Source organism: Alligator mississippiensis, chromosome 3 (assembly GCF_030867095.1).
Source record: "Alligator mississippiensis isolate rAllMis1 chromosome 3, rAllMis1, whole genome shotgun sequence".
Taxonomy (NCBI): Eukaryota; Metazoa; Chordata; order Crocodylia; family Alligatoridae; genus Alligator; species Alligator mississippiensis.
The window spans coordinates 191,814,144-191,827,258 of record NC_081826.1 but is presented as its reverse complement, the minus strand read 5'-3'; the positions used below and the strand labels follow the sequence as shown (position 1 = coordinate 191,827,258).

The following is a 13,115-nucleotide window of genomic DNA, read 5'->3' as shown; positions in this document are numbered from 1 at the left end:
TCTTGAATTGGTATCTCTCTCCCCAACAATTCCCATTTCCTCTCCTCCTATCAAATTTGAGAAGAGATAACATTTTATTTCCTGAATGTTTCCAGTGACCAATTTTCTCTTGAAGGTTTCAACTTACTGTGTTTGGCTGATGCTTCTATTTAATTTTGGTAGATTTGTTTTTCTTACATGTAACATGTTAATATAAAGAATGGAAAACATGTTGCCCCTGTTTTATGTTTAGTGAGATTATTTAAACAACTTTAACTGAATTTATACTGTATTAACAACAACATTCTGCTTACGTTAACTTACTGTACCAAAGTATTAATATGGACATTAGATGTCAATAGACATTGATATAGACACTGAATTTTGCTGCAGATTGTTGAAGTGCTATGTAGGGAATCAAAATTTTTTTTTTTTAAGGGGAATAGGATGAAATCTGAAGACAAGTAAAGGATTTAAATGAGTGATTTTTATTTTATGAGAGACAAATAACAATGGACATGTCAAAACAAAGTAAAAATCCATGCCTGGGAGCTGGAATACAATAAACAAAATTATTGCAATATGTCAGTGAAACCTGGGCCACTTTAAGGAGACTTTTACGTGTGCTGCTCACAATTGATTAAAGAACTTGAATGAAACATAAGCACTGCAGGGTTTTAAGATTCTTGGGCTTAATCTCTCTATACATTTTTAATCACACAGTATTTGCTGAACATTTTGTTACAAAGCTACCCAAATTTGGGTTGACTTACACAGTTCTCCAAGTTACCCATACTTCATAGATAATATTGACATCCACTAACCCTACTGTTCTTAAATTAGCTATGCTTTTTTGTGTTTCTTTTATGCCTTTTAGAGATGGGAAAAGATCTGTTAGGCCTGCCAGTGCAAGACTATCGCCCTACCGTCTGTTTTTTCCAGTCCTAGTTTTAAATGACTCAGACATTTGGGGCTTCCATCCATTTCGCTCAGCAGACAGTTTCACAAGAGCTATGTTAGCACAAGTATTCTGGCCTCATTCCAGATGGGATATAGTATACTTGAAAATTGTCCCTGTTACTTCAGTTGGCTAAGGCATTCTGCATTACATGTTCTATGGCTGTGCACTGTGAAACACCTACTGCTTCCTTCCTATATAGGTGGGTGAAATAAATACTAATTTCAAATTTCATCTTAATGCTGCTAAATCTGTGTGTGTACCCTTCCTTCAAACATTCTTTACATTGAACTTTTTCATAAAAATCAGCTGGTGATCTCCCACTAGTACAGTTCCACTGTTGCTGGAAATGCAGAATCCTAATGCAGGTGGCCCATAAGCCTTTTCTGGAAGTAAATGTTTTCTAAGTAGGGCATCAGATGCTTGTGTTCCAACCATCACCCATAATTAGTAGAGTTGCTTGGGTGCTAGAGTAATAGTAGGGACCTTTCTGAGGAACAGTTCAAGAGTAGACACATCCTTGGTCCACAATGGAAAAAAATTTCTTCCTTCCTTGATGTTGGTAGCTTTCAAATAGCAGGATGTATTTCCATTACTTGCAATCTGGGCAAGTTTTGTGCATTCTGTTCATCCAGTCTTTCCTCAAAGTAATTCTCTCCTGTCCATTATTGCATTTGTATTACTAAGTTTAATCTAATGTAGGCAGAGTGGATTGATTTAAATCAAAGTGACTTAAATCACTGATATTAATCATGATTTAACACAGCAAGTAGGAAACCTTGATTTAAATAATCAATTTCAATCTTGTTTTACATTTATACTTGCTAGGTGTTTTTCTAACAAGAGGCAGGTTCACAACAAAATACAGCCTTTGACATTAACTCTGGTTAGCACTAAGAAGTACAAAAGAGCGATACTATATTTGTACATACTTACTGCATACTTTTATGTAGTTTAGATAATTTATTCCAATTCTTAATTTTTACACTTTTGTCATGTTGCATTTTATTTACTTAGATGATTGCTTTTATCCCAGTTTGCCAAGCTGGAAATGAATTGGAAACCAGAATTCAATGGAAAATATAATGACTCCCTGCATTTCAAAATTGTAAAGTAAAACAACCTTAAATGTACTTACTTTATCTTTAATACCAACAGTTTAATAAATCAAAGGAAGTTTTAACTATACTTGATGAATTAATAGATTCTCAAAGGTATTTTGCTACTGAAGGATATACAATAAACTGGATAATTTGTCACTCCAGGGGGAGTGGAAATTATGGTGAATTATCCAGTAGTGACCAATAATCAAGATACATTGATATGAGGTGATATTTGAAGCAGTGAAGGGATGCTGGTGGGGAATCGGAGCAATGGAAAATTATACCATAGAGGTGAATTATCTCACATGAGAATTAACTAGAGTTGACTGTAAGTAGGCATTGAATAGAATTTTCAAAAGTGCCTAGGCACTTAATTCCCATTAAATCAATTGGAGTTGGTGTCTAACGAGCTTGGGCACTTTTGAACATCCTACTAGATGCTTGCCTACATCATGGAACACCTAAATATCCTTTAAAATATGGCCCTGTGCTCTTCAAGATCTTAGAATCAGTTGGTATAATAATTTCCTAGCTGGCATTTATTTGTAGATTGGAAAAAGAAAACAAAGCTTTCTTGCATTTTCACTTCCAGTTAATATTCTGTCTGCATGTGTTGGGTAAGCTGAAGCAATGGCTATCAAAAGCAAGAACTTTAACGCAATAGAATCTAGATATAAGTATATTTGGAAAAACATAAATATTAGCATTTGTACTACAGCAAAGATTGCAAATAACATAGGTAATTAGTGGACTATAATACTGTGACATTTAGAACGATTGAATTGATCTCAGAATGATGGTTTCTCCATATAACTCACAAAAATTTGAGGAGCACTCTTTGTTACATGGTATTTTTATGTATGTAAATTATTGTTATTTTTGAAGTAAACATTTTAAATAGGTTTCCTTTTTAAAGAGCAAACAGTAATTTGTATAAAATTGGACTTGAATGAAATACATAATTTTTTTAAAGCCTCTTTTTTTAGCCACATTACACTTAGGTACCTATCCTCACAGTATTAAACTCTTCATTACCAGATACCATCTCCCTGTTCTTGATTTTAGCTTACTAAGCTAGCTACTTTAGGCCATTGCTACCTAATAATTAGTAAATGTACACAGGCTTTAAATATGTGTGTTTCTCTCAAAATAAAATTATCTACGTTGGGACATTATCTTATCTTAAAAAATGTTTCTGTATTTCAAGGTGAGCCTGTATTTTGTGGTGCATGGGCCAAATTCATTGCTGGCATAAATTCAGTTGAAATCTTTGTTGGTGACTTACTTTTGCCAAGATGTATTTGATCCTCAGATTCCCATTCATTTGTTTGTTTTAGTCACATTTGCTTTTTACCATTAAGGGCTCTTGATAAGTATGTAAAACTTTCTCTGTCATTGGTGAACCTACAGCCCCATTGCCTAATGTTGCTGTCATCTTGTCAGATTTTCCAACAAAACAGGGCATGGGTAAGTCAGGCCTGAGATGGGGACCTTTCCAAAGAATATGTTGTATATTATGGAAAGTCGCATTAGTGATTCCCTCTGAGACAGTAATGATGTATGTCTGGGACTGTTTTAGAAGTGTGTTCTTGAACAATTTATTGACGATTCCTTTTAATCCCTGGTCTTGTAAATCCAGTCTTCCTTTCTATTGCAGAGTTCAGAGGAGATGGAGAGAAATTATAAGTAACACATCTCTACAAACCTCAAGGAAGTCTATTTCTAAAAGATAGAAATAGGTGTTTGTGCCATCCTATTTTGCCTAATTTAATAGATTTTTATAGCCAATGACTTGCAAGATAATGGACTTTTAAAATCTGTCAGTAAATATGTGAGACCAGGATACATTAGAAGGGGAGAGGAGAAACCCTCTTTCTGGAAGGCAGTTTTAAAAGTAATGTTAATTACAAGAGGTTGGGCTTTTATGTTTTCTTCCTTTTGTCATGCTGTAGTAATTGATTGTTGTATGCTTGTAAAATGACATACAGAGAAAGATATTTGAGGCCATGCGTTTTTTTAAGTGAACAGCACTTTTCAGAGGGAGGGGGTTAGTGGTCAGAAGGGCTAGTGAAAAAAACGTGTGATAAATGGAATTTCAATGTAGTTATCACATGCTTATCTGTACCATGGGGATTGAGTGAATTTATGTACAGGTTTTGACATTCAACTGTCTTTTTGCCATTATTTTTTTCTTTCTGTTCTAACCTCAGGCTGCTTAATTTCTCCTTTCTTCAAGTTCTGCTTTATCTTTTCTTTTTCTTTGGTTAGAAAATTATTAACTCAGTCTGCCTGTTTGTCACCTCTAAATATACTTGCAGCTTCTTTCCCACCTGCAATTCATCTTTCTGGGCCCTCCTTTTTGGGAAACTCCTTTCCATTTTTGGGAAACCCTAAGTCCTCTCCTTCTTCTATCTCAGGTGTTTATCAAGTGTTCTTTATGACAATCTTGGTGCTCCTCCAGCCTTTATCTCTGGACCCTGATTTTCATGAGTTTGCAGTTCTACCGTATTCCCATGTTTAAACTTAGCTTAAGCCTCAATTTTCTTCAAAAACAGCTAGTTGGCATCAGTATGTGCTGAGGGAAGTTCAAGGTATCCCTCTGTTGCCATTAGTAGGACAAGCAGAATAAAGAAACTCGAATCAGGAAGACTTCTAAGTCTCCTATGTAATTTGCAATTTTGAGGAGGATGGTGTGGGGCTGGGATTGACTGTATTGACATTCACTATATCCAGGATAGAGCTGTGTGGGGCTGTAGACCCTTGTGGGTACCTGAGCATGAGCTCCTGACATCTGTGACCTATAACTTGGTTGCAGCACATGGAGATGAGCAAAAAGGACTTCAGTCTTTTCTGTTGGCTAGTTCTAGTAATTGAAACTTTTATATTGTATTTTTATAAATGTTTCTTATGTTTCACAATACTGGTATTCAGTAGGTTAAATGGGGAAAATTAGATGGAAGTTAAAGCAAAAGATTGATAACGTTTCCATTAAAACTTGGTGCTTTGACTTGGGTACTCAGAGATGGGGACATCTAAATCTAGTGGACAGTTTAAAATGTTAGACCTATTTGACTTGCCTGTGGTACAGTGTGTAAGAGAGAAGCCTTGAGAGTTGGATGTGTTTTCTAAAGTGGGCTTTGGCTTTGACATGCATTGTAATATTGGGCATTTCACTTAAACTTTCTGTCTCTCTTTTATATATGGAATTTGTGACTTAGAAGTGCTATCCTGCTATACAGGAGTCTTGTGAGGAGGGTCAAGTAAATAGTATTTGGAAGGAACAATTAAAAGTCAAACTTAAAGGCTGCCAGAGGCAGAGGGGCAATAAGATATGCAAGTTCTGTCCCTTCAGACCTTCATCTACCAGATCTGTCCCCAGCCCTGGTTGTTGTCCTATAGAATTTCAGATCACATTTTTATCTTGACAAAAAATATTGCAGCTAGAGTAACTTATGAGAAAATGTGCATACATTGGGTATTTATAAAGGTAACAGAACTTTTGTGGATCATGGGCTTAGGTAAGCAGGAAAGTAAATTTATCCTCCAATCATTTTCAGGTTATATGTCTCCTCACCCATCTCCTTTGGGAGCACCAGAGCATGTGTCCAGTCCAATGTCTGGAGGTGGCCCTACTCCACCTCAGATGACACCGAGTCAGCCAGGACCTATGATACCAGGAGACCCACAGGTTATGAGCCAACCCAGCAGAGGTCCTTCACCTTTCAGCCCTGTTCAGCTGCACCAGCTCCGTGCTCAGATTCTAGCATACAAGATGTTAGCTAGAGGTCAGCCTTTACCAGAAAATCTTCAACTTGCTGTTCAAGGGAAGAGGACTCTGCCCGGAATTCAACAGCAACAGGCTCCTGCAAACTATACCCGACTCCCTGGTAAGTAAACACAGGCTGCAAACTATTGGTCAGATTCTGCCTTAAATTATGCCCATGAAAGATTATAAGAATTGGTTGTGTGCACATGTAAATGAGAACCAAATTTGGGGCCCCCTTTAAGGAATAAAGTTCACCTTTAAGTTGGCATGAGTTGCATAAAATCACTATGACAGCCAGTTTAAAAAAACGAGATGAAAGTAATCTCGTGTACTGCCCCTGCCACTCTTGTGGTGCTAATCACATTTTATTATTATGTTTTTTTTCTGTCTATTATTGATAGGCAGAAAACCGGACAGAAAAACCAAGAGAAACTGTCTCACTGTAGAGAGGAAATAGCTATGTGGAAAGCACTGTCAAGTGGATAAAGTAAACTGAAAAATAGAAATATTTTCCTTCTTTTTTTGTCATAGTGATAGATGTTACAACCAGCATAATAGGTAAACAATTTTGAGACAAAAGCGTGCTTTTTAAAATTCGTTATATGGTATTATTTTATATGTACCTGCATTGCATTTTCTGAACAAGGTGTTAAAACTCTTCTACTATGGTGTGGGGTTTAATTCACATATACAGAAAATGTGTATAGTAGTGGTATGTCATCACTTTCTCTCCCTGAAAAAGATGTCTCCTTCATCCAGGTATATGTGAATTGGTTATAATAGAAGTCTCCTTAATGAAATGACATGCATTTATTTTTGGCTCTTCATTTCTTTTGGTTCCAAAACTTAAGACTTGATGATTCCTTCCTTGTGGGGGAAAGATTCCAAATTATTTAGGGACAATTTTAAATATCCTTTATGAATTTCTTTTTGTGCAGTGTGTTTTGTGACTAGAAGCTATAAAAACTTAATCTGTGTTTTTAAAAGTTAATCTCTTCCTGCTGTTTGTTATTCACCTGAAGGAAAAACTCTATGGGTAACATCATAACATCCACCAAACAGAGGATTATGATTTTAGGCATGGATTAAGCAGTGAGAACAGATTACAAAATATGCTAATCTATTTTTAAAGCGTTAAAGGATTTCCATTAACTGTCTTTTAATGGAATGTGTTCTTGTCTGCTTTGGTTGCTAGTCAAATAGGTTTGGTCCAAAGTTACTTTAGTATACAGTAAAAAGTTGAGGGTTAAAATGATAACCCTCAGCTCTAGCACTGTTTAACATCTTCATCAGCGACTTGGACGAGGGGGTGGAATGCACGTTGTCCAAATTTGATGATGACACTAAGATGTGGGGCGAGGTGGACACACTTGAAGGGAGAGAGAGGCTGCAACTAGGTTTAGACAGACTACAAAAGTGGGCAGACAAGAATAGGATGGGGTTCAATGTAGACAAATGCAGGGTGCTGCACCTTGGGAGAAGGAATCCACAGCATACATACTGGGGAGTTCCCTTCTTGAAAGCACAGAGGCGGAAAGGGATCTCGGAGTCATTATTGACTCCAAGGTGAACATGAGCCACCAATGCCAGACTGTAGCCAGCAAGGCCAGCCATGCCTTGTCATGCATCCAAAGGTGCATCTCAAGCCGGTCCAGAGAAGTGCCAGCTGGACTTGTGCCAAATTCGCTGATGATACCAAAATCTGGGGTGAGGTGGGCACGCTAGCAGGGAGGGAAAGACTGCAGAAAGACCTGGATAGGTTGCAAGGGTGGGCTGACAAAAACAGGATGTGTTTCAATACGGACAAGTGCAGGGTGCTGTACTTGGGCAGTAGTAACTGGCAACACACTTATAAGATGGGAAACTCCCTTCTTGAGAGCACGGAGGCAGAAAGGGATCTTGGAGTCATCATTGACTCCAAGATGAACATGGGCCGACAATGCGAGGTCACAGTCGGCAGGGCTAACCGGACCCTATCGTGCATCCACAGGGGCATCTCAAGTAGGGCCAAGGAGGTGATCCTCCCCCTTTACGCGACACTGGTCAGGCCACAGCTGGAGTACTGTGTCCGGTTCTGGGCACCCCACTTCAAGAGGCATGTGGACAACATGGAGAGGGTCCAGAGGAGGGCCACCTGCATGATCTGGGGACAGCAGAGCAGACCCTACAATGAGAGGCTATGGGACCTGAACCTGTTCAGCCTTCACAAGAGAAGGCTGAGGGGGGACCTTGTGACTGTCTATAAACTCACTAGGGGGGACCAGAAGGGTTTGGGGGAGACCTTATTTCCCCCAGAGCCCCCTGGGATAACAAGAAATAACAGCCACAAGTTGTTGGAGAGTAGGTTCAGATTAGACATCCGTAGGAACTACTTCACAGTCAGGGCGGCTAGGATCTGGAACCAACTTCCAAGGGAAGTGGTGCTGGCTCCTACTCTGGGGGTCTTTAAGAAGCGGCTCGATGCTTACATGGCTGGGGTCACTTGAGCCTGGTTTCTCTCCTGCCTAGGCAGGGGGTCGGACTTGAAGATCTACAAGGTCCCTTCCGACCCTACTTCTGTGATTCTATGATAAGTGATACTCCCCCTCTATGCGACTTTGGTCAGGCCACAGTTGGAGTACTGGATCCAGTACTGGGTGCCACACTTCAAAAGGGATGTGGCCAGCCTGGAGAGGAGGGCCACCCGCTTGGTGAGGTGGCAGCAGGACAGGCCCTATGAGGAGAGACTGAAGGACCTGTTCAGCCTCAGCAAGAGGAGGCTGAGGGGGGACCTGGTGGCTGCCTACAAGCTCATCAGGGGAGATCAACAGCAAATAGGCAGAGCCCTTTTCTCCCCAGCACCACCTGGAGTGACAAGGAACAACGGTAATAAGCTGATGGAGAATAGGTTTAGGTTAGAGATCAGAAGGCAATATTTTACAGTTAGTGGCCAAAATCTGGAACCAACTTCCCAGGGAAGTGGCCCTTGCCCCTACCTTGGGCAAATTCAAGAGGAGGTTGGATGATCACCTGTCTGGGGTCTTGTGAACCCAGCATTCATTCCTGCCTGTGGCAGGGGGTCAGGCTAGTTGATCTGTTCAGGTCCCTCCTGACCCTAGCTACTGTGAAACTATGATCCTATTTTTCTTGTCAATAACAATTTTAATAATTGTGCTGGTTCCTTTATTTCAGTCCATGTGACTTTCTCATCCACTCTTTTTAGAAGACTTGATTTAAATATACTTCATTGCATTTATTCACACAGTAGAATCCACTTAAATCCATATTTAATGCATACAATTGTTATTTGCATAAATAGACCTAGACCAGTGTGCTAGAAAGCAGAATGATTTTTGAATGGATTAAAATGTCTAATAAGTTTCTTTCCTCTTTCAAATTACAGGTTTTGGGACGTCTCCAATAACTGGTCCTCCAGCTGGGCCAGTACCTGCTTCAGGAATGCCAGGCCATGCAGCTACTATGACCCCTAAACCTTGGACAGAAGGTAGAGAAGACTGCAAAATTAATTTCATGGTGCACATGCAGTTAAGGCTACACTTTATGGATAGGGCTGGGGATCAGGAAAAAGAAAAGGGAATGGAGAAATAAAAAGGCATAAAGAAGAAATAGTGTTAGAACTTAAATATCAAAGAGGGTCCTCCCACCTACTGTGAATGACTTGGTCAGGTGAAATTATTGCTGCTGTTAGGCAGCCTGAACATGTAGCACCTTTTTATAATCAGAATGAAATACAGAAGCTGTCTGAGGGACAAGCATAAAACTTAATGAACAGTTAGTTACATTCTGAGCATGCTTAATTGGCTACCATAAACAAAAGTTTTTTAAATACTCTAAAGTCCATTTTAGTCTTTGAGGAATAGTGCAAGCAATGAGGAACAAGGTAGCATTTTTCTTCACAAATAATCTACTTTATATCCTGATCATCTGGGACTTGATTTAAGAATTGTTTGGCTACTTAACAACAGAGTAAAAGAAGCACTGCATTAGGAGAATTTAAGAATATTTGTTTTTTGAAAGAGTCTTGTTCAGAGATTAAAAGTATTTTTAAATGCAAACGTGGATATGGTAAAGGTGCTTGATATTTTTAAAAGTATTCATCACATCAGAGCATTTTATATGGAAGTAAATCTTGAGGGAAGGAGTGACAAAATGGTCATTGAGTATCATAAAAAGAAACACCTGTCATGAAATATAATTAATCAATCTTACTTGTTGCTCTCGTAGAATGAAGTGCAATACCAGTGTCTAATCAGTATTTGTTGGAGTGCTCAAAGGAAGGTATTAGTAAGGTGAGAAGGTGAAAAAAGTTACTTAGGGGGTGCAGGTACACGTGCCATTAAGGCGATGTGATAAATTCTGGTACAGTTTGTGCTGGGGTCAGCTGCTCCCGAGTGCAGCATCTGCATGTGTGCCTGGGACAGCAGCAGTTTGAGCAGGGGTGGAGCAGTCCTGGGCTGTGGGTGGTGGTGCTGGGCAGTGGAACAGATGGTTGAGGCATGAGGGTGCTGAAGTGCAGAGCTCGGCAGCTGGCAGACCCTGCACTTTAACACTCTCATGCCTCAGCCAGCCCCTGTCACTGTCTGCACATGTTTCAGTGCATTTAATTACTTTACCATAGGATAGTATGTCCCCAACATTATGGCGGAATTAATTAATTTACTGCTCCCTAGTACTGCCACATGTAGACAGACTGTGGAGCTTTACTTCAGAGCTAATTCATCAATTCTGCAGTAAAGCACATGTGGAGATGCACCCAAGAAGTAGTAAACTCAAGAGTATTTTTGCGAGGGTTTTCCAACTCAAACACTCCTACCGTGAAACTTTGCCAAATTGATATGGGGCGATGATGGGAAGTTGTATATTAATGTGTGTCATATCTTTGAAGTTTCTTTCCCCTTGAATTGTAAGAAGCTTAGCGTGTATCTATTTCTATTGCTTTGGAAGGGAGAGCTGTGCCTGTCCCTTCTGTGTTTCTTCCAGCTACTTACTTGTTTAAAGTCTGTGGTGACCTTGTTTAATTTTGTACTGCAGTGTGAAGTTTTTCTTTTATATTTTTAGCCTTCTAGGGTTAAGTAGGGGTCAAATTTGGAAATCCTGAAAATGGATCCTGCAGTATTTTTCTGCATTGAAATCACAGGACTGTGTTGTCATTAAGCATAAGTTTCCAAGGCCCGTGCTCCATGTTCCTTGCCAGAGTGTAGTACATTTGTTTGACAGATGGTGATCTCTGAAGATCAGGCATCTTTTTCAGATAGATTTCAGGATCCTGGGCCTACAGTAAATTGATTACAGGATTGCAGATATTCTCAGGGTTGTACTTCCTGGTATTATGCTTCTGTCCCCACTACCAAGGAATCAAATGACAGCATTTTTGTTACAGATGTCCGTTCTCAATGACTGTTTCTCTTACATTTCCGTCAAGTCAGTAACTGCTCAGCCATTCATAGGGAGCCAGGACCAGCAGCACTTCCTTACATATCATTGATGATACGTTCATGTTAACTGATACACCTGACTAAGTTTAAAAGATGAATCAAGTACCTGAGAATCCTGGCATTTCATCTGGATTAGTATACATTTTCAAAATGTAATGTTATAAGTATATTAAAGTATTTAATTATATAAAGCTAAGAATTTTAATAAAAGTAATACAGCTATTTGTCTAGCAGGGCTTTGAAAGGAAGCTGGCTTATGCTGCCGTCAAACTCTTCTGGATTTGTGTTTGCATTCAACTTGGAGACAGTACACACATAAAGGACAAGAATTTGGTATTATGTCTGACTAACCAGTGCAATAAGTCTCCCACTTTGAGAGACCCTAGATTTAGTTAAAAACCAACCTAAATAAAAATTGAAAATTGGCAAGCCTAATACATTTTTAGTTGTAGTTACTATTGTTGAGCCACTTTCTGTAATGTCCATTTAGGATTCTTCTTTAGGTATTGTCATGTACTTCAGTGTATTTTTCTTTGAATGTCTCAGCTGCAGGTTTTTGGGTACCAGAAAATCAACCTGAGAAGATTTACGTTTGGTATTTCACATTTCTTGTTCTGCAGGCCAAGGCCCAGATATGAGTGTTCCTAGTACACAGCAAAAGCTTGCTGTACCACCTCCCAGTGGAAGACCCTCTCCTGCCCCTCCTGCCACCCAGCCTTCTGCAGCCATGCCTGGTCCTTCTGTACCACAGCCAACACCTGGACAGCCTTCGCCTATTGTCCAGCTGCAGCAGAAACAGAACCGTATCAGTCCTATCCAGAAACCACAAGGCTTGGATCCTGTTGAAATACTTCAGGAGCGTGAATATAGGTAAATAGGGTTGCACAAAAGTGAAGATCTAGGGATGTGTCTGGATGTAATTTTTGCTTTGTTTTTAAAGGGGGCTGTTTTTTCTTGCACTTTATAGCTCAGACAGTCTGCTATAGGGATCGTAGTTAAAATCAGCACTCCCTTCAGGTCTGGGACTGTATTGAGAATAAAACTCTAAAGGATGATTAATAACAAGCTCTACCCTGAACCAGCAGGACACACTGGTACTACTGAAGCCAGAAGGCAGAGTAGATTTGCATCTTAGACTAAATTAGAGATGCATAACATAAACTTCCATAAGCAGAGGGCTCACTTCATCAGTATGATTGAAGTCCAGCTTAAATTTTTAAAGGTGTACTGAACTGCCAGGGAGTAAAGGAGAACTATGGAGGCTAATGCCAAGAGTTTAAAACAAAGGTTACTAAAAGTGAGGCCCTTTAATCTATATTTAGGCTTTTAAACATAGGTAGTGTGACAGAAAAATGATGAACACCCAACTATCCATAATAACATGGAAGGGATATCAGCCTTCATACCTGAGGACATCTCCTAGCCACTAAGTGTCTGGGGTTAGGAAGAAACTTTCTTACTGGGAAGATTGTTATAGAGGTTTTGACTTGTGTCTGAAGCATCTTGCACCTGTCACTGTCATTGACAGGACACAGCCTCGATGGTCCATTTATTTGATTTGGAATGATGATGGCTATGTACTGAAAGCGTAAGGGCCTGGGGAAATTAAAGGAAAAGTAAGGTTCATCTCACTGAAAATGGGGCCTAATGATATTTGCTTTATGCTTTACTGATACTTGAGGGAGGGTGTTTAGGACTAACTTATATAATATAAAGTGTTTAGTAGCAGTATTTTAGGAGCAGAGGCTGGTAAGTGCATGTGGTGTCCAGAATTCAGGTTCTATCCATCAAAACTCTCAACCTTTTGTGTTAAGTGTATGCTGAAGTACCTTGCTGGATTAAGTTCTTTGTTACCTTGTCCTTGCTAAGGGGCT

General features: G+C 39.5%; 1 protein-coding gene across 4 annotated transcripts in view; it reads left to right on the top strand.

Moving 5' to 3' along the window:
• The window catches only part of SMARCA2 (SWI/SNF related, matrix associated, actin dependent regulator of chromatin, subfamily a, member 2), a 191,539-nt gene that overhangs the window by 28,653 nt on the left and 149,771 nt on the right, over positions 1-13,115 (top strand). For all 4 annotated transcript variants that reach the window (XM_006260254.4, XM_059724765.1, XM_019478048.2 and 1 more), the window contains exons 4-6: positions 5,598-5,927; positions 9,189-9,290; positions 11,862-12,111. In XM_006260254.4, coding sequence (XP_006260316.1) covers positions 5,598-5,927; positions 9,189-9,290; positions 11,862-12,111 — 682 coding nt within the window. The remainder of the gene's footprint in view (positions 1-5,597; positions 5,928-9,188; positions 9,291-11,861; positions 12,112-13,115) is intronic.